This window comes from Pleuronectes platessa, chromosome 8 (assembly GCF_947347685.1).
Source record: "Pleuronectes platessa chromosome 8, fPlePla1.1, whole genome shotgun sequence".
In the NCBI taxonomy this organism is placed as follows: domain Eukaryota; kingdom Metazoa; phylum Chordata; class Actinopteri; order Pleuronectiformes; family Pleuronectidae; genus Pleuronectes; species Pleuronectes platessa.
Window position 1 is genome coordinate 25,091,212 of NC_070633.1, and position 20,924 is coordinate 25,112,135.

Consider the following 20,924-nt stretch of genomic DNA (forward strand, 5'->3'; position numbering starts at 1 on the left):
CATAATAAATGAAGAAATCAATGACAGCACATGGATGTCACAAGAGAGACGTACACCTGCTGCAGCAGAGACGAAGCAAAAGTCAGAAAAGGAAGACGACCTCTAGCAGTTGTAGTTGCAGTGAACGCTGTTATGACAGATGAGAGGGGGGGGGGATGTATCGGGTGCATGTTCTTTAGCCTGCTCTTTCTATCTTTTCCAGGATTACCAACCCTAGCTTTACTAAATCAATCTAAAGAAACAAGTGAGCCAAACAAAAGCACATAAATAATATATAATATATAATAATATATATCCCTGATATTCTGCCCTTAGGCAAATGTTTGCAAAGACAACATGTAACGCAACACTAACATGCAAAGGAAAGGCGTTGATTGAGACACAGCAGCTTTTGCCAAACATTTTTGATCCACTTCCTGTTTTGTTTCTCACATGATCCTCGGTAACTTCTCTCTATTTTTTTTTTATTGCCAGAAGTGTCACCATGAAACTCTTATTCTATCATAAAAGCCACAGCTGTGGGATCCTTCATCATTTGTTCTGGGTCAAACTGGCTGTCACTCAACTGTGAGCTGATGCCCATGAAGGCCAGTGAATCGAGGAGGACACTTTGAAATACCTCTCTGATAGGAGGTGATGACATCTGCCAAGCTATGCAGACATGCCCTCCAGAGACGGGAACCAAGGTCAACTCATCCCGCTGCCAAGGTTCTCCATCCAACTGGGATTCCAGCAGCCGTAAGACGTCCAACGCTCACAGCACAACTGAGGTCTGTGTAGAAACAGTGCCACCCTGGCAGCGGCTCAAAACCTCGCGGCCTCGACTTGAGCCAAATGTTTTATCAATGGGAGCCTCTGCTGCTCGAGAGGGAATCGGCTTTGCAACAACAGGAATGGTGATCACCGCTGCCAGCGTTTACAGGAGATCAAACAAACTTCCAGAGCTCCTCTTTTTTCAGGCGATCCCACCGTGTCGCTCAGGAGCCGCTGCCTGCCTCGACTCGCTCAGATCTCAGTGCAAAATCCACGGAAATCACCACAGTGTTGCTCAAATGCTGATGAGCCCTTTGTAATGCAAGCATGCAGATGTGGTATGTCAGGCAGGATGTCCTTTTTAGGAAACGTGTTAGAATGACTCTAGTTTGACTTTGCATGAAGATTGGCCTCTGTTCTACGTTTTGATAAAGTTTCATAAACCCTTACATCCTTCAGGGCTGCAGGTAAAACAATCTTAACGGGTCAAACAGAAAAGAATCTGCCAGGTAGAAAACAAAAGGGGGGGGGGGGGAGGGGGGGGAGGAAGCAACGCCGCCCCGGTGAATGACAGGTATTTGCTCTAACAAGTAATCTTGACTTAAGGCAGATACGCTCCACCCTTCATGTTTAGACTGGACCAGGCAGACTCTCTCTCCCCTCCGCCTGCCAGAATCAATGTTAGCATTGGAGCCTTGTTTAGAAGTCTAAATTTAAAAAAATGTGCATTTCTCTGCACTTGACTCACTACTGCCTCTTTGGTTTTTGTTTGATTCCAGCTGTTTCTTGTGGCAACTGGTCAGACTGCAGCCTATTGAGTCATTGTGCAGAGGCAGCTGATAATATTCACCGAGTTCTTCCGCTGAGGAAACTAAATCGCTTTCCGATTTGAGTGATTTCATTCCGTAGATAAGCGAGAGAAAACATGACAGAAATGTTATCGGTATTTATTTTGCTCGCGAGGCAACACGCTGACAAACTGGCGAACTTTGGAAATGAGAGTGTGAAGCCGATGGTGCAACCGGCTGACGACCCTTTTATCTGCAAACTGTTGATATCGCTGAGAGTGTGCAGGGCAGCAACGAGACCACTAGAGATGCCGAGCCGATAAGAAGCTGAAAGAGGGAACGCTGCCACCGCCTCATCAAAGATATCATTTAAATGTGTTATTTGTCCAGCAGTGTTTGCCGAGCATGAATGTGTTTCCTCACCAACACCCTGGTTTCTATTCACACAGATTCAGACACACCTGGGAGCTGCGAGTGCACCCGCTGAACTCCGGGTTCTGGCCACTCAGAAACTCAGGGATTAAATATCTTGCCTCGGGCGCTTCCTTCACCTTTCCAAGAGAAAATCGGATTTTTTGGATTCTTTTTAATCTATAAAACTTTTAACTTCTCAGTTTCTTTTGCAGGTTCACTTTCTTCTTGGATATGAAATGATCGTTGTCACAACATCCGACAGGTTGTCAGGACTGTGCCCTGGTAAATACTAACAGATGTATTCACTCTACTCAACTCGTTTATTAAAGCTGTTGACAAAATGCACTTTACTTCACTTTCCTACTCACCCACAGACGGTCTATAAAAATGGACGACCAGAGAGTGAAGCCAAATGCTGAAGTGCATGAATCCTGTGTTCTCTTGAATAGTGACCAGCAGAGGCATAAAGAGGTCAGTTTCTATCGCAGTCTTAAAGAAAATGACCCGAGTTCTCAAATTGATTTACAACTTCAGTTAAAATTCTCTTCAGGAGATTAATGTCTCGATCACTAGCTCTAAGTTTTCATCAATTATAAATGATGGTCCCATTTAGAATCAGTTAGACAATAAAGCACAGTACACGTTGGTGCATGGAGACTCTATGATTGACAGCTTGTGCCGTCCAATGGCTGCTCCTCCAAATATGGTTACCTCTAGTTTAAAAAATCTAAGATGGTGTTGCTCCTGTGACTCTAAATAAAAACAGATTTTGCTGCTGGATGTTTCCACTGTTTGCTCACATGTTCACTTTATAAGGTAATAATATGTTTCACCGATTGTTTGTGTTTCCCCCACGTTGTCAAACAAATCAATGGTTGCAGGTTTGATGCATCGTGCTCCTCAGGCTCAGCAGCTGCACTCACATTGACTCAGTAGAGACCATTTCTTCTTCTTCTTCTTCTTCTTCAGCAAAGCTTGAGCCTGTGACCCAGATCCCTTGAGAAGTCACTTGGCCTCTCGAGGCGGTGGAGGGAGACGCGGCTCTCTCGCTGCCCGAAATGACAAACAGCAGGCAGGCGGTGGCATGCTCTGCTTGCCAAATACAGCACTCCATGTTCAAATAGTGCTGACAGGGAAAACATAGACACTGTTATCCCGGGTCCTCCACTCCGGAGTGAGAAACTCCTCCTGCCAGGGCACATAGACCTGCCTGTATTCACCGGTCCAGGGGTTGGAGCCTGCGGCTGCTATCGTGGAAAAAATCACTTAACTGCAGATTTAGGCATCTTTTTTTTCCGTACATATACTGAATGTTTACATGGGAACCCGATGTGTTTTGTGACTTTCAAGATGGACGAGGCCATCAATGCGGTTTTAAAAATCCATGGTTCACATTATGAAGTGCATTGACTTCATTGAGAAAATAAGAAACCATCTTGGCCTCGTCCTGACAAACCTCCTCTCTATAAATGTGGTTTTGATCTGACAGCAGTGATATACTTCGGTGTAATTGTTGCCCTCGCTGCTTCCTGCTGAGCTCATTCAACATTCCAGCCATATGTTCTCTTTGATGGTTTTAATTCAGCCGAACGTCCCGGCTGCTGTCGCGCTGCCCACTCCGATGATTAAATGCATAGTGCTGCATTCATTCAGTCGAGCATATCGATCAAAGTACAGCTTCTTCTAAGTGGAAACCAGCTTTCCCAGGGTCCCGGGAAACATCTGACCTGTGTTAAACAAAGGATGGAGATTCCAGCTAGCTGCGTTTCATCGCTTTAAGACCCATATCGCAATTTCAAATTAAAACCCCAGAGCTGACCACTATGGAAAACTCTTAAAATAGCATAGTGGAAACTTTAATGCCAGCTGGCAACACTTGTAAATGCCAGTAGAAATGGATTGAACCTATATGAACCACGTCTGTTCAAGTCAGGCAGAGAAAAAAATAAATAAAATACTTTTGATGCATCTCAATATATAATTTAACATGATGATGCTTCATCTTGAATGTAAGACCATTTAATTTGTCAAATGCTTTAGAGCTAAAAGTGTTTAACTTGTGAAGTTGGAGGAGAATGAATTCACATCTTAAAGTTTTAAACTTTCCCAAGAAAAGAAACGACGGTGTCTCCTGTCTGATTTAATAATTCAGGATAATATTATGGCTGTGAGGATTCTTTTAACACTAACATGAAAGATGGATCTTAATAGCACATTACCCAAACAGTTAATCAGGACAATCAATTCTGTTGTGGATTCTTCAAAGGGGCAAAAGGAATTTCCTCCAATTTTATTTTACTTTCTTAAACATGCAAGATTTTTTTTTTACAATTTCACCAACTTCCCAGGGAGCAACTCAAGGATCTTGATGAAAAAAACCTGTTGGATTTTGTTGACTGTTAGAAAAATTCCATGCAGCTTGATTTAATTCAAGAGGACTCTGCAGAGTTCAGCACTTTACTGAGTACCATCCTATTTAGTGAATGTGTGAAGGTGAATATCAAACCAATTTGAACTGGTAAATGCATTATCAGGTTTCTTTGAACGAGAATATTTAACTTCAACTCACAATAGATGAGACAAATGTTTTGATCTGATTTGTTTGTATTTCTAAAAAACGTTTTTGGGAGACTTTTGGTTCATTTCAACACTTTTACTATTAAGTTTAAAGGTATGAATCCATTTTCTTCAACGATCAAACAGTAAAGCTTGTATGAGCCTTAGAAACGGCTTCAACTATCAGTCACCAAACTTTGCCTAAGCAAAAACTACTTCTACTTGCGGTTCCTTGATTGACCAAAATAACTCCTTAGATCTCTGAATGTGCTATTCACAGATGTTCCCAGTTGCCTGAATGAATGAATGAATGAATGAATGAATGAATGGGCGAGGAACACGTCCCATTCCACCTGAAACAGTCACAAATCCCAACAAGGCCACCCAGTCTCCTTCCTGTTTTTAAATGCCCTCTCTAAACTACTTATTTGTCTGCATCATAATCTAATGAATGCACAATGCAACTCTGTACCTTCAACCCTCCGTGCACGTATCTATGTGTGTATGGCTGGAAACCTGCACATGTTCCCCCTCGGGCCCGTGACCCCTGTGACCCCAGTTCTCTGACTAATCTTGTAATCTCTAGCGGAACAGCCGTCTCTGTGATCATTGGCAGGTCTAGCGCGCTGCATACCTTCCTCCAGTGGCGCTCAGAGGAGGATATGTGGGAATATCTGCAGGTAATCCACATATCTGCAGCCGGATTTTTCTAATAAGACCCGGGCCTGGGCTCATGGGTGGGCCGGGACACGGTGAGAACGTGGTCCTCGATGGGGAAGGCAAAGGCAGACCACTTAGACTCAGAGGAGGGATATGAATGAGGTGTCTCCTGAAGAGATGACCTGCGTGATTAGGGAGCCCCGTGATGCATCATCAGCAGGATGAGCCGTCGCTGTGATAAAACCACCGGCGCTGCCAGCAAATTACGGCCTAATGGAAGGAGGCACTGTAAATATTACAGCGTGAACAAAAAAGGCTTCCTCACTGTAATGAATCACAATCATTTGAGGCAGGTGGCCTCAGAGATGAGGCAGGGGAGGGAGATGCAGTGTGATGTGACACCGATATGAATGGAACTTTCTCTGAAGAGGCACAAACTTTAAATCCTGTTGTTCAGACAAAACAGAAAATATATTGTATAAACATTTCTGCACTATTTCACTGTTCCAAACATTTAAGGTAGAAATATAATCCTGCTTGGATTATTTCATTATTTCTGTATTTATTTGTTCCATTCCAGGATGTATAGGCTAAACAAGGCTCAGCTCTTTCCCACTGCCTGTCTGAGTCTACATCCGGCACCACATGTTGTTAAGTTTACGCAATTAATCAAAAGGTTAGAGAGAAATCATTTGAGTTACAGTTCAGTATTTTAACTCAGACACAACCGAGAGATTTGAGTTGCTTGAACAAAACAATAAGAAAACATCAGGTTTAGTTCCCAGGAGCAAACATTTCAAAAATAATTATGTTTACAATGTTGTGCGTTGGCGCCAAAATGTTTTATGGACACGTTGACTGTAAAGTTTTCATGTTTGCTGTCTGGTGGCCTGATGTCTCTTGTAAACTATATATATACCAATGAAAGCTGTTGTACTGTATATGAACAGAAGCTCTTTGGGCTTGAACCAAACTAACTGTATGTCAAGGGGCCAAGTCCCATCAGTCCACTTACACTCAATCAAGCTGCAAAACAGGTTCACACCCTCTTAGATATCAGTCCCCTGCATATGTCTGACTTTTTATCTCTGGGAAAACAGTGGGAATGTTTAGAAAAGTTCCCTCTTTAAATGTTAAAGAGAGTCATAAAGACTTCCTGGATGTGTACCAACATTAAACGGGGCTGCTTCTTGGCCCAGGCTTCATCATTCCACCAAGTTTCCACCAACAAACCAACCAACAAACAAACAAACAGGGGTAGAGCCTCCTTAAGGGTTCTCTAGAATGTAAAATCACGCCAAGACCCAACACTTCCCTTAAATTCATGAAATAGTCCTTTGGAAATATGTGATAATGACACAAACCCACCTTGTATCGCCCCTTTTTTCCAGATCCACGCCAAAAATGGCTGGATTCCTTTTGAACCATCCTTCTACCAAGTTTCATGAAAATCTGTTCAGTGGTGTTTGCAATCACCTGCTAACAGGCAAACAAAGAAGTGATCGGGGGTGACAACATAACCTCCCCGGTGGAGTTGAAAGCAGAACCCGTGATGGATGGCTACATGCATTTTCCTTCAACCCTGTTTAAAAAATCCCGAAACTGTACAAAGCATTCCACTGATGCAACTGCAGATGTCATTTTCCATGCAATGGTTTTTCTTAATAACCATGAAACCTTATAGCCATGTGGCGAACACATGAAAACAACATGTGCAATGCATGTTATTGTAACCAAATCTTCAGTGGCGGAGGAAGGAAATGTTCTCATTATGTGTGACCACCGCACACAACATTTACATTTCAGGGTTCATGCCCATTGTGTTAGCTTTGTGGGGACGTGTGAGATCGAGTCATTGACTGTAACGGAGAGCTGCTCTGCAACACTGGGGGACACGGCCCCCTCTGGGATCTCAGGGAGTCATCAGCAGCCGCTCGCTAACTTTAATGCCACAGGAGACTGTAACTCTCGAGGCAACTACCACCACTAAATATGCCAGACGGGTCCGGCTCGCTCCCGGCCCTCAGATCGATATCAAATTGTTTCTGGGAGCAGCAAGCCCTCCAGAACGGTGAGCACTCAGACGCTCCAGTCAAAGGTTACAGACGGCCTGGCCGGCTTCGACCCCGGGTCAACGTGTGGCCGTCGTTTTAAAGAGCTCTTTGACAGTTTAACGTCCCTCCTCGCACACTTCCTCCCAACACCATTCACTCCCTGCGCTCTCTCTCCTCCCGGTTGTTTTCCTTTCTCAGCCGTCCTGATTAAACTCGGGAGATCCCGGCGGGAGGCTCTGATTTCCCCGGCCCCGACTGTAACTGTAGTGAAGTCAGCGCTGCGTGTCCTCACCCAAGGCCAGTCCAGCCCAGCGGCTGCACAGGGCTGAGTAATGAATGAGGGTTTGACCGGTGCAACATCTGCAGGGTAGACGGGGCCTGTTTGCTACTTTGAACTGTTCCCTGTGAGGTCCTGTTCTCTCTTTGTGCTGTTCCCTGTAAATCTCCACCAATGTGTCAGCTCACACATGCAAAACACGGCTTTACATTGTTTCTCTTGTACTGCACACTCGGCTGAAGCCGGGGGCCTGAATCTGCATGTGAGGACTCAAACCCTCACATTTTAATGCTCTTGCATTTTTAAGCCCGCGTGCACAGGTTTGGTCAAATGCCAAACAAGGATGGACTCATTTTGTCAAGAGTACATCTCGGATCAATATGTCGTGACTTGGTGCTTTTGTAACAAGCTTCACTTGAAGATTATAATGTGTCTAAGGAAGTCGTGTGGGGGCGAAAGCAAAGAATCAATGCAGGAGCCGGATGAGAGAAAATAAACTGTACATAAATAAGTTCAAAAACAGAAAATGTAAAAGTTGGAATGATGCCCTCCCACTGCTTCTGCACACACACACACACACACACACACACAAACACACACACACACACACACACACACACACACACACACACACACACACACACACTTATAACCACAAAGAACTCGATTGCCAATAAGCCGCGATGGCAAGAGATCCCCGGAGGGTCATTATTTACTCATCCAGCTCCAAGCAGAAAATAGATGGAGACAGATCAGCTTCAGCCCATAACCTGGACGTGTCATCAAACATTAACAGACCCAGGGTCTGTGAATTTGATAGTGCAGCTCAGTGCAGTTCAGAGGGCAACAGAATGACATCGCCCGGAACGACTGCTGCATGAATGGAGCCTTTTTTTTAATGATCACAGGGAAAAAGCTCTCCCTGGGGGGACCTGAAATTTCAGAGGGTTTTCCCCCTTAAACATACACGAGAAGCCTTTAAAGGTAAAGCAGAAAAAAAGAAGGTAATTTTGCACTTCCTATCCGGCGGTTGAATGAATGAAACGCTCATTCATTGCAGTTTAAACTCAAGCAAGATGTGTTCTCTCCATAAAGAATGGATCCGAGCCAAGTGAAAACATTGTGATGAGTTTAACAAGTTCATGTTTAACTTTGACTGGTGAAGAAAAACCAAACGCGCTGAAAACTCACCGTTCTGCTCCTTTATGCTTGGAAGGTGAAACTTGGTGACATGACTTGATTCAGCTTCCGAGCCATAATGTTGGAGAAGCGATGCAAGGAGGAAAAAGAATGGAAGGATCATTTGGATGAGTGGTGGCTGGCGATCGCAGGGCGCTGTAGACGGGATGGTTTGGATCACCACGCACATGGGTCGCTCGCAGGACACCAGTGCTGCTTGGGACACATTTGGAGACGATAGAAGCAAAGTAGAATCCACATAATCTTAATCACCAGTCCCGGAGAGAGTGATTTCTTTCGGTTTTCACTCTTTAAATCAAGACTAAGCCTCCTCCAAAGCTCCCAGACCCTGACGCTGCTGCGCAAAGCAAGTGCGCACCTGTTGGTTTCGGGCGAAAAGTTGGTACACTGAGTTAGAGAAAGTTTTTTTTTTTTTAAGTGAAGATAATCCTGGAATTAGTTGTGTGCTCGTCCACACGCAGGCAGATCATCTGTGGTAGGAGATCGTTTGGAGACACACACGCATTCTGGCTGAAGCGTGCGTCCGCGGTGCGTACTCGCCTCCGTCTGGATAAATCCCCCGCAGATCTTTACGCATTACAGCAAAACCTCACACACACACACACACACACACACACACACACACACACACACACACACACACAGAGCAGATGCGGGGCGAGAGAGAGTCCAGCAACCTGATACGGTGTGTACCCAGAAACCATTCACACCAGCGAGACGAGTTCTGTTGTCTGGCGAGGGCTCGAAGTCATAACTCGCTGGAGACGACGCAGATGAAATATCGCTGCACGACACCGGGGTTGGGTTTTTTGGAGACTGACGGCACAACAGGTGCTGTGCATAAAGTAGAAGTTCACAGCCGAGGAAACTCCCCGGGATGTTAACTGTTCCGCTGCTGCCTGGTCCAATGAGGCGGTTCACACACACAGTCAGAAACTGTTCTGCAGGAGAAGCGTCAGCAGCATCTTCAGAGAACAGAGAAGCAGCTCAGAGCAAATACTGAAGACGATGTGATTCCATGAAGCGACTTCACAGACTGATCCTCCACAGTAGAACACAACATTTAACACTCAAACACCAGATAAGAAAACGATAAGATCTAGACAAATTCTAAACCTTTGTAATTTAGCACACCAAACTTTAAAAAGTTAAATTATCTCAGTATTATTTAATAATAATTATAATAAAAACAAGTGCATCTTATTCTATGGTGGCTGAATTTGTCACTTTTGACAAATATTGAACTTTAATAGTTATTTGAGAAGCAGTTTCCAAATGTAAGAACCAATAAAGGATTATTGAATCATATCATATTGTGTCCCATCTTGTCGCCTCACGGCTTTTCTTAGAGGATATCTTTTTTCATCCTTTCTACATCTTCCAGCACAAAAACTACTAGCGTTCATTTTTATTGATATCATTTTTATATTCTTTTGAGGATTTATGGAAATACAATTGATATGACAGAATTCTTTCTGTAACATACCATCTTCTGTGCCAACAGTTTTGTGGCCCCTTGTGGTCCTCTCACTTTTTTCTGCCCAGAGTCTCATGGTTCATCAAATTCATACGTGGTTAAACAAAGAAATCCACAGATTACATCCACATTGGGACCTTTATGATCCAAAAGGGAAGTTTCCATAAGCAAATATGTCTATGTAAGCTTGTTTTAGCCGCGGAGCGACTGTTTAGAGCCTTGAATCATTTCCCCAATAGAGAGATGAAAGATGAGTGTGTTCCCACACAAGACTCCTCTAACCGGCTGTTGTGCATTCTGCCGGAATGTTTCTGTGGACGGAAATGTTTAAGGGCTCCTCAATTTGTCATATCAAAGCAGAGACACCACTTGGAACAATACTCCCTCCTGTTCCCAATTTCCTTTCTCCCCGGCGCACGGTTGTACCTCATCAGCAGCGTTTCATGTGGTTCCTCCCATCCCTGTTGTTGGCAAAGTGCACTGGTGTATCCCCCAGTCGAATGGTCCGTCTGCAGCAGCACAGACACAACAATCAAAGGAGAGCCGGAGACATATTGAAACCATTGAGCCAGACACATGATGCAATGCTGCAGCAATTCACCCCCGGTCTCACATAGCTCAGAAACCACCACCTCAAAGAAAGTGCAGAGCAGACATCTCCCCAGCATCAAGGTATGAGGGGAGGCTTCTGTGGTTTTAATCAAAGTTAATGGCTGGGAAAAAGGAGGCATGGGGCACTGGTACAGTCATTTCATACGTGTGTTGCCCCCGTGGAGAGGGGCATATAGGGGTCTGCTTGTGCCTGCTGCAAGGGCCAAGGCCCTTTGTGTAAAGGAGAGTATCACATTCCAGCCCTGCAAGGGCCTGCAGCAGATGTCAGCACTTCACATTGTGGAATCCTTCTCCCTTTTGCACACACTCACACACACTCCTTCGGCCCTTGAGGTTTTGTCTGTAAAAATCGGGGTATTTTGTCTCGTTGTCCACGTTTGATTGCCGCTTCCACGGTGGTCCTGTGAAACTTGGAGGCTTTGATACAAAGAAATATAATAAACAGAGGAAATTAGAAACAAGGCAGACCTTTTGGGTCACGGCTAACACACAGAGACATGCCAGCCAGGAGGACTCTGCGTCCGCAGACTGGAGATGGAAATGTATACAATAGAGACTTCACAGTCGTAGGCTCACGGCAAAATCCCATTAGACGTGCTTGCCTTTTTGGGACAGATACTGTCAAACAAACAAATGCCGTCTCCCAAACACTCTGTGTTACACAACTCGTCTCTCACAGCGTCTGCGGTTTTGTTCCAGGTGAAATGAAAAGAAACACAGGGGAGAGGACATGTTTGCTAAATCTAGATTGCAGCTCATTATGGCACCTTGACGAAGAGAAGGCCGGGGAGATGACTTCATTAAGATGGTAAAACCTCCTGTGACAGCAGCAGCAGTAGTTTGCTGCTGTGTGGTCCTGTGGGGTCTTCTGTGGTTTGAGTCCCGGTGGGAAAAGTGCCAACGAAGGAATTTGGAAAGAATTTACTGAAGTTTTCTCACAATCTATAAGAAACTGAAGTCCTGATGAGCCCTTATCATTGTGTCCTCCTTCAGCATGTGGACATTATATATCAATGACATTCTAATGTTATAGGCTGGATGGGAAAGTTTAACTGCCCCTGGCTGCACTTGGCTTTGAAACCAGAGCCCCCTGGTGGTGCCCCTCAGGGCTACAGCGAGGTGGGTGCCCACCTTAACACTTGCTGGCCTGCTTCGGTTCTTGCCTGAACTGAGGAGAAACCTATTTCATCATGTGATTCGACTAAAATAAAAACATGAATGTGTTGTCTCCTAATGGTTTCATCCACCCAACCATCTTCTAATGTGCGTATCGTGTTGAGAGTCACTGGGAGTCGGAGCGCTCATCTTCGTGCATATTTGATTTCCAGCTCTAATTCATCACCACAGCACAGAGAGGTGTGCCACTGCTTTGTGCTTACTGTTCAGATTGTATGCTGCTTCTCAGATTGAGCTGTGCACCAAAGAGGTTCACATTCATTATACATCCTATAATAATAACTTATTTATTAAATATGGAACATGCTTTTTCCCCCTGATCTGTTGTGCTCAACTGAATTGTTCAATGTCTTCTCAGGAGACCTGTCACATTGCTTGATTGTTATAACGTGAAGAACTAAATGATCTAAGGTAATAAAAGTCATCAACACCACTAACAAACCTATCAAAAGTTTTCATTAAGGAGCGTCATCTCTTCTCTGCAGTGACAGACAAGTATCAGTACGACAAAATATGTATTTATATATCTATATTGTAGTGTTTTATTTTTACCCAGGTTACTCAGTTGGAGCTTATTATGATCAGTTTAATCTGGAACATTGCATCATATCGTCGTATATTTTCCATGAGAAAACACAATCAGTATCTACCGTTGACAAGTAGATCTAAATTGAGGACAAAGTACAATAAAGTACATCATGATAAAGTACTTAGCTGTTGGTCGGTGAGCCTATGAAAATGGAGGGATTAGGATATTTTTCACTATTTGCATTAAAGCTGAAAGTTGACACTTCAGTCACATCCTGAAGGCTTCATTTCAAATCCACTGAGAAGGCGAAAATACAAATAATGTGTCAACTACATAAGGAACCACTCTGGTAACGTTCTGACGATGTGTAGAGTTCACGGAGGCCGAGTTGAAAGAGTTAAAGGTTCCAGACTTAACAATGTTCCTGTGTTGTATTTGAAGCTTGAGGACAAATGTGATTTTAAGAACCAAAAACCATCTCCTCATAGTTTTACTTCTCGTCTCTCGTGCTTTTCTCTGGAGCTCCAACACAGATGGGACATTTTGTTCCATCTCTGAGCCTCTCTCCTGATTGGCTGCCTGTTTTCTGAGTGACACACAGTCAGACTAACTTAATAGATGCACGTTTATCTGCAAATTACATTTCACCAACTATTCTTTCTTATTTTGAAATCCTTGGGAGGGTTAAAGATGTATCGGCTCTCTGACTTTTAACAATCATTCGGCCTTTTGGACGTTTGTCTGTCTCGTATCTTTACTCGTCAGTGAAGGGTGTTGTGTTGTTTGTGAAGTTGCAGTGTTGTACCTACAATTGAGATAAGCTGAATAACACTCATGTCCGAAAAAACCTTTATTCATTTCATTAATCTGCAGCTTGTGTTTCACATCAGAACCTGAACTAAACTCGACTGAAATCTACTTTTCTGTTTCATCACAGCTTGATGCTCTGGAAACGAGACGGACTCCTGCTGCCGGAGGACGTCTGCACCGTGACGGCAAAGGCAACGAACCTGATTTGAACCCATTGTGTTGCCGAGATGAAATATTAACTGAGCAGAGAGAGAAAATCTGATCTCCAGCGGGTTTCAAAGTTTCAGGAGCTCCTCTGATGAAAGCAAAACACTGCAGCTCTGCGATAAATTCCAGCAAAAACCCGTTGAAAATGGTCGAACGTGTCGTTTTCTGCTCTTTGAGGATTTCCCCTCCTCATGTTGGAATTGAGACACGTCCAAAAAGCACCGGGGGGAGGATCCCCGCTGCCCATCAGCTCCCTGGCCCGATGCCTCCGTCGTGGTAATCCTGCTCATCGTGAACATCTGCTGTCGGGAGAGACTCAGTTTCCATTATGACAATCTGCTTATTTAATGATCCAGAGGTCAAATCGACTCCACTGCCAGACTTCATCAGGACGGTATTGTACTGGAAGCTGCCGCTGCTCGGTGATGGATTGTATGACGGTGAACATCTGTGAAGCGGCAACGTCTGTACTCCGACCTTCTGAATTTACAAAGCACCTGGAGTATGTGTTGAAGACAGATGATGTTTCAGAAGTATGAAGTATGATGATTCAGAAGTATGTGCTACGTTAAAGCGATTCATTTTTACAGTAATGTTAATTCTGGTTCATTCATGTTTACAGGTTGGACACAGGAAGCACTGTATAAAGTGGAGGAGAGGGGGGGGGGGACCTCTGTCAATAACTAAAGGGAGAACTCAGCAACTACAGGAGCAGGTCGGTAATTGAACGTGTCACTGTGTCACTGTGCCGATGCAATCAGGACATTGATCCAGAAAATAAAGGACTTTTCCTCTCGAGTCAGTGGAGTTAATTATTTTACAACTAAGGGTTTGATTTCTTTCATTTGCACATTTTAAAGTAAGACGAGAGAGAAGCATCAAAGCAAAACGAAGACTTGTTAAAGATTCAAGATTCATCTTCATCGTGAAGTTAATGCTGCAGACAACCACACACATTTATGACACTCATAAATTACAGTTATTCATCCCAACTTTATTTTCTTTTTATTGCCTCCAGGCAGCTGTTTGTTGTCAGCAGAAATAAAGATAAACTACTAATTTTCTTGAAACTTGGTGGAAGTTCATAAACTTTTGGGTCCAATGTGGGCAAAGAGGCATATTTTTGGAATTTCAAGAAAGACTGCGAGATATGTTGTTTTTGCAGATTTTTCTGGAAATTATAAACAGGAATATTTAAGGAACTGATGTCTAAGAGTGTTTGTAATCTGGTGCAGCTTGATTGCATGTTGGGGGTTGGTTGGGTCTTGTATGTGATCTCCTGAGGGCCATTCCACTTTCTTTATTATCTCCATTTGTGCTTTTTGTTTCTGTATCGTGTAGAACTTGTCTCTTCATCAAAATCACTTCAAATCCAGGATGAAATCGACTTTGCACATGCAGAACTGAAAATATATCACATATGCACATATTTTGCAAATCCTCCCTGTCGGTCAGCCCTTTGTTTCATCTCCATCTTTGGGTGATTTACATGAATTCCGTCTGGCAGCTTCTCTTTGCTTCTCCCTCCTCCAAGTCGTCTATCTCGTCGCTGATCTGAAGTCACGTCCTCGAAGCTCAAACAACCGACCATCACTTGTGAATTAAAACGACACACACACACACACAAAGACACACACACAAGTTGTTCAAAAGCTTCATTTTCATTTGAATAAGAATTTGAAAACGAGCGTAACCCTTCCTGGCTGCAGCAGTAGCAGAAATGTGGTTTGCATGCCAGGTATAATACCACAGCAGATTGGTTCAATCCAGCCTGACATATTTCTGGAATGGCACATAGTTGTCCATCGCACTTGGCTCGGAGCCAACCGGCGAGCATTTCTCCAGACAACACAAAAGGATCCTTGTGCTCGACGGCCTCGCCTCCTGATTGTAACGGCAGAACCGTGCCCTGTGACATAAATCATTAATCTCTATGCATGTGGTGCCGATTAATTTGTGTATGGAAATGGCATGCCATGTCAGTCAAAATTATACCACAGGGATCATTACGCCGAGGCCTCCCAAGTTGTTTGACATACAGTGATGAATGAGATATGGATCAAAATTGTGGGAAAAGAAAGAAAAATCAGCTCACTCCTGCTTGTGCGCTGGATTTTATTTCACTGAAAGAAAGGAGAAGAAAGAAATAACATCGGGCTTCCTGTTCATTTCTCCCAGCGTGTTTTCAACCAAATGAAAAATGACACAAACACATCTGACATTTAAATTAAAAAGATCTTTACGCAGGAAAGTTATGACCACAACCAAATCCAGGAGAATGATGTGGTTTGTAGAAGTGAATGAGACAGGGAACATAAGAAATGTTAAAAGTCGTTTCCATCATCACCCCCTTAATTAAGTCTGTCAAGAGTTTGAGAGAACTGTGGACTCAGAAGCTTTTTAGGTATTTAATATAGAAACAATTCAGAGGGATGAATTGGTGTGAACAGGCTGGAAGACTGAGTCCAGGAGATTGTTCCAGGAAGCTGAGCCGATAAGGGCTCTGACATCTACCGTGTCCAGATCCAATCTCCAATCTTCAAATGATTCTTTTATTAAAAAAACACACACATAAGTAATATTAAAGTGGTAGCGCTTAAATACAAACCTCCATCCACATCCTAGATACGACTGAACCGAAACCTGCAGAAGCGATTGTCTTGAAGCTCTGTGGAAGGAGAGGACGTGGGAAATGGAAGAAGTAGAGATTCCTGCTTCAGAGAATGAGAAAAACATATATTTTGAGAAAACAGCCTTTAAAGATGTGTACTGTTAGTGAAATATACAAATGCAGATGGAAAAAGTGCGTTAAAATAAACACCTAAGTGTGTGATATAGATGTTTTCATTCCACTATCATCTGAAAGAAGACGATGTATCGAATGTAATGGCCCCAAAAGTGTCTCCAAATGGACCTGTACATGAAAAAGCTATAAATTTCTACCTGTTGTGTTGCTTGTCGAGCGTTCAGCTTTACAGTTCTGGAGCAGAGGTGATATACGGCCGAAAGCTGAGCAGCAGAAAGCTCGGCTCTGCACACGAGAGCAAAGAGGATCGTCAATCATCTGCCGCGAGTCGTATCCATGCAGCCTTACATAACTTTACACCCTGCAAACTGAAAATCAATGATGTGAACGTGTGTAAAGTTTCGATATGTGATGGATTTGTATGTTTGATCTTGTGCCAACACACACACATGCTCCAGGTTGTTCATTCAGTGGCTCACATCTGTTCATCGAATGTAAACAAAGGGGTCAATATTAAACCTGATATCCTCCCAGAGTGAAGCATATTTAACACAGAGACTCAAAGCTGCATCTCATCAGTTGACCTTTGAAACAGTGGAGACACTTCAGGAGCTTTTGATCATATTACATTATCCTCATCCAGTTGTTAGTGTGGAGGTGCAGCTCTTCTGAATGTCCTTGTTTTTCTAAACACAGCAGTAGGACCCAGTTATCATTATATTTTATATAATTTATTATAGTCCAACCACACAAATGTATTTTATTTAACGTTTTTATAACAATATTATGCTTGTACATCAAATTATATATCACATCATGCTCCAAAATGTGTCGGTCCTATTAAGATTATTAATATAGCACATTTGAAATTATTCACAGATGACCAAAGTAATGTGCAATATAATAATAATAGCTACCATGTGGATAAAATGTGTCTTCAGTCTATTCTTAATTATGTCTACAGCACTGAATTGTTAACTGTACACTGTTCCAAAGCTGTTATTCATATTTCATTTCACATTTCCTGATGCATCATAATCAACCTCGAATGAAACAGAGACATCAATGGCCGCTCTGAACACGTTGGGCCTTCTCCATCCATCATGTTTATCACGGCCTCTACAGCCTCCACCGTCTTTCCGCTGCCGCTAAGTACATCCCATAAATACTGAAGCGTTATGCTGCCGTCACATGAATGAATGGGTGGGTGGGTGCGCTTCATTTACCCACCGCCGCGTCACGTGCGGAGCCGCGGCTGTGGCTGTGGCTGCTGTAGGAGGCGGGAGGAGAAGAGGAGGAGGAGCAGGAGGAGCAGGAGGCGGCTGTCCGTGGTGCTGATGGGAGGACTGATGCTCTCCGGCTCCTCAGCAGCCGCTACTGCGCATGTTGCATGACAGGTACACGCAAACGCCTCCATCTTGGGCATCCGAGGCGCAAAGGGCAGCAGCCATATATACACACACACATACGCACGCACACACACACAAACACACAAACACTGACACACACTGATGCACTAAAAATAACAAGAGCAAGAAGAAGCAGCAGCAGAAAAGGATAAACAAAAATTGGAAATTTGCCGAGATGTAACTTTTCTCTTTCTTTGCCATTGAACCCATTGAGGGAGAGGAGGATGAGGATGGAGAAGCGCGAGAGCGAGCGGTGCGCGCGGCTCTGTTAACCGCTGGATCCGCGCAGGCGGCTCCGCTTCCCTGCAGGAACCGAACAGGTGACACGGTGGAAAGGTGAGTGACACCGTTTGGCACCGTCTGCCATCGAGCACTTTCGCGTTATTTATGTTGTTTACGCGCGCTCCCTTCGAGAGGTGGGGTGGGGGGGATGCACGCTCGCGCCCATATGTATTGGCATCTTCCTCCCACCCCCCACCCAGGCTGTCATGGTGGTCGCTGTTTTTCCCGTGTTGTTCTCCCTCCTCTGCTGCTGCTGAAGGTTCGACTCCGCTACTTTTACTTTGCACTTGTTCCGAGCAGCTCGATGCGACGCGCAGCCACAGGTTGTGGGAGCGAGCTCCGGTCGGTTCTGCAGAATCAAGGTGTGCACGCGGGTTGTTTGGAAGCGAGAGGAAGCTCCGTGTGTTGATGAGCGGAGCGCAGGCCTGACCTCCTGTGTTATTACACTGTGAGGATGTCGTGTTCTGCAATAAATCACGTTGACTCGAGCTAAAAATAAAATCCTGAGTGGCAAATGTTATTTATATGACATATAGAGCTTTGTTGTTTTAATATCAACTAGATTGTGGGCTCTTTTTTTATCTCAATCATTTAATCAATCATTAATGTTTTCACACACATCACATCTACGTCAAATGGCTTAAATGGTCTGTAAATGTCTTCAGACCTCTCTAAATGCTTTAGTTCTTCCTATTCACACGCCTCGGGAGGGAGAGGCGGCTGTTCACAAACCAAAAGGCCGGCGGTTCGATCCCCACACAGTATAAATGTGTGTGAATGGTGGGAACTGTTGGGTTTCTCGAACAAATGTTTATTTCTCGACCATTTATGTAAGGTGCCTTGAGATAATGTATATTATGATTTGTTGCTATACAAATACAATTGAATTGAATATAAACTGTACTATAAAGAGCTTTGGTCTTTAGAATCTACGTGCTGCACTTTCTCTATCACACATCACTTAAACACTCTAAGCCATCAAGGGCAAGGTGGGGTTCAGTATCTTGCTCAGCGACACTTCGGTACACAGACTGACTGAGTTCGAACCCCAAACACCCAAATAATGATATGAACATTTTCGACTGTGTCAGGAATCGACCAGAGTTTAAAAAACAAGATTCCCAGCTGCAGTGAACTAACGTGGTCAGAGCAGAACTACTTCTCGACCTCGGACCCTCGGACCATAAAAGGCGTCTTGAGTCACCGTCAGCTGCTCGACTCTAACGATGCCTCTGCAGTTTTAACTTCGCCAGCAGTAAAACAAAATGAGGACAATGTTCCTCCAGTGGTGACACACGGTTGACTCAGTTAGAGCCAAGGTCAATTTATGGACACGGTCTCAGCCGAGCAGGAATCGGTTTAGTGACCTAAGTGGTTCACATCAGGTCAGTTCTATTTCTACAGCACAAAATCAAGACAGAACTTCTCTCAGGGCACTTTTCATTCAGACATAACTCTTTTTAATGTTATTTAATGGATATTGACAGGTGACCTGTCCAGGGTGAAACCTGCATCTCGTCTAACAGCAAGAGGGTTCTTGGTTCAGGAGTGTTAATATTCTCCTCCCTCTTCCAAAGACGTACAGGTTAATTGGAGACTCTGAACTGTCTGTAGATGTGAATGTGAATTGACAGTGGTTTGGCTCCAGGTGATCCCGTCTCTCATCCAATATACACTATAAATAATTATAAACTATTTGTAGATCATCTTTAATAAAAGAAGTGCCACTTAAATTGCTGCAAATCTCAGGATTCAACATCAACAATGAAAGTATTATGGCTTGGTTTTATCTCTACAGGTCTGCGACTGGACATCTTAGATATTAAACCTCTCATCCAAGAGACGTCTGCTGTTCTCCCCGGGGAAAAAAAACCAGGCCTCAGAAGTGATCAGAATGTATAAACTTCAGGACACAATGTCACCCAGAGAAAGGACGGCATCGCAGGATAAATCTTGTTAAGTGATTAGTTTTGAGATTCAGACAAAAGGACAAAAGGTTTCTAAAACAATTTAGAGCAAGAATTTGAGGGAATGTCCTTGTTTGGTTAATCTGATCAGTTTCTAGACGTGTGTCTGGTGTTGGAGAACTGCACTGAGGCTTTGGGAATTAGTCTCATAATGTGCGGTGCGTCATATCGCATTAATAATTGAGTGTTCCTAATTACACTGATTTCTTCAGTACAGCGTCAGGCTTCCACTGGATCCTTCTTCTCCCTTCTACCAGGAGCAAAGGGTCAGAGACTGGAGCTGTCTTATAGAGAACAGCCTGAGGCAAGATGGGACATTATAGGTCAGACAGTCAGCATCACCATCAGCTGTTGCACTCTGATGTGTGTGGGTCAGCGTGGCTCTATGTTGCCCCTACTTCCTCCTACTGAGTGAAAGCGCTCAAACCAAACCGCCCATGTTCATTCGCTGGACTCTCCCAGAATCGATAAAGCGATGTCGACTCACTTCGGGCAAAGTGGGGCGTTTGCATGAAGACAAACGGAGCCGAGCGGAGCGGGGGGGCCGATTTGTACTGGGGAACATGATGATCAATGGGCAGGCGGGGAGCCGAGCAGACAGGGAGTTACTGGGTCAAGGCCACGAGGAGGCGAGGGAGAGCGAGAGAGAGAGAGAGAGAGAGTGTCTCTGTCTAGACAATAAACACTCTCAGTTAATATACAGTTATGCCTGGCGGGGGGGGGGGGGGGGGGTGGTGGCAGGAGGATGGAGGAGGGAGAGCTTCGCTGTTGGTCTCCGTGTACCTGTGCAATGAAAGGGACACTTTCCTTGATGGGCGGATAATTCACACAGGTACTACAGCTGCTCCATGATTAATGGCCCCCTATCAAGAACCGCTAAACTGCTCTGTTCACGAGTAAAGGTGGTCATTTGTACAATGTACAGTTGTTTTATGGTTGTACCTGGCTTTGATGGCTTCGATTTGATATCCTCCCACGTAATGCAAACAGAGACGAGTCCAAAATAT

The 20,924-nt window shown here is 44.1% G+C and overlaps 1 protein-coding gene across 2 annotated transcripts in view; it reads right to left on the reverse strand.

The window, feature by feature from the left end:
- Positions 1 to 9,681, reverse strand: part of pdgfc (platelet derived growth factor c) — a 45,368-nt gene extending 35,687 nt beyond the window's left edge. For both annotated transcript variants that reach the window (XM_053429597.1, XM_053429596.1), the window contains exon 1: positions 8,694 to 9,681. In XM_053429597.1, coding sequence (XP_053285572.1) covers positions 8,694 to 8,871 — 178 coding nt within the window. In that variant the 5' untranslated portion in view covers positions 8,872 to 9,681. The remainder of the gene's footprint in view (positions 1 to 8,693) is intronic.
- Positions 9,682 to 20,924: the final 11,243 nt, after the last annotated feature.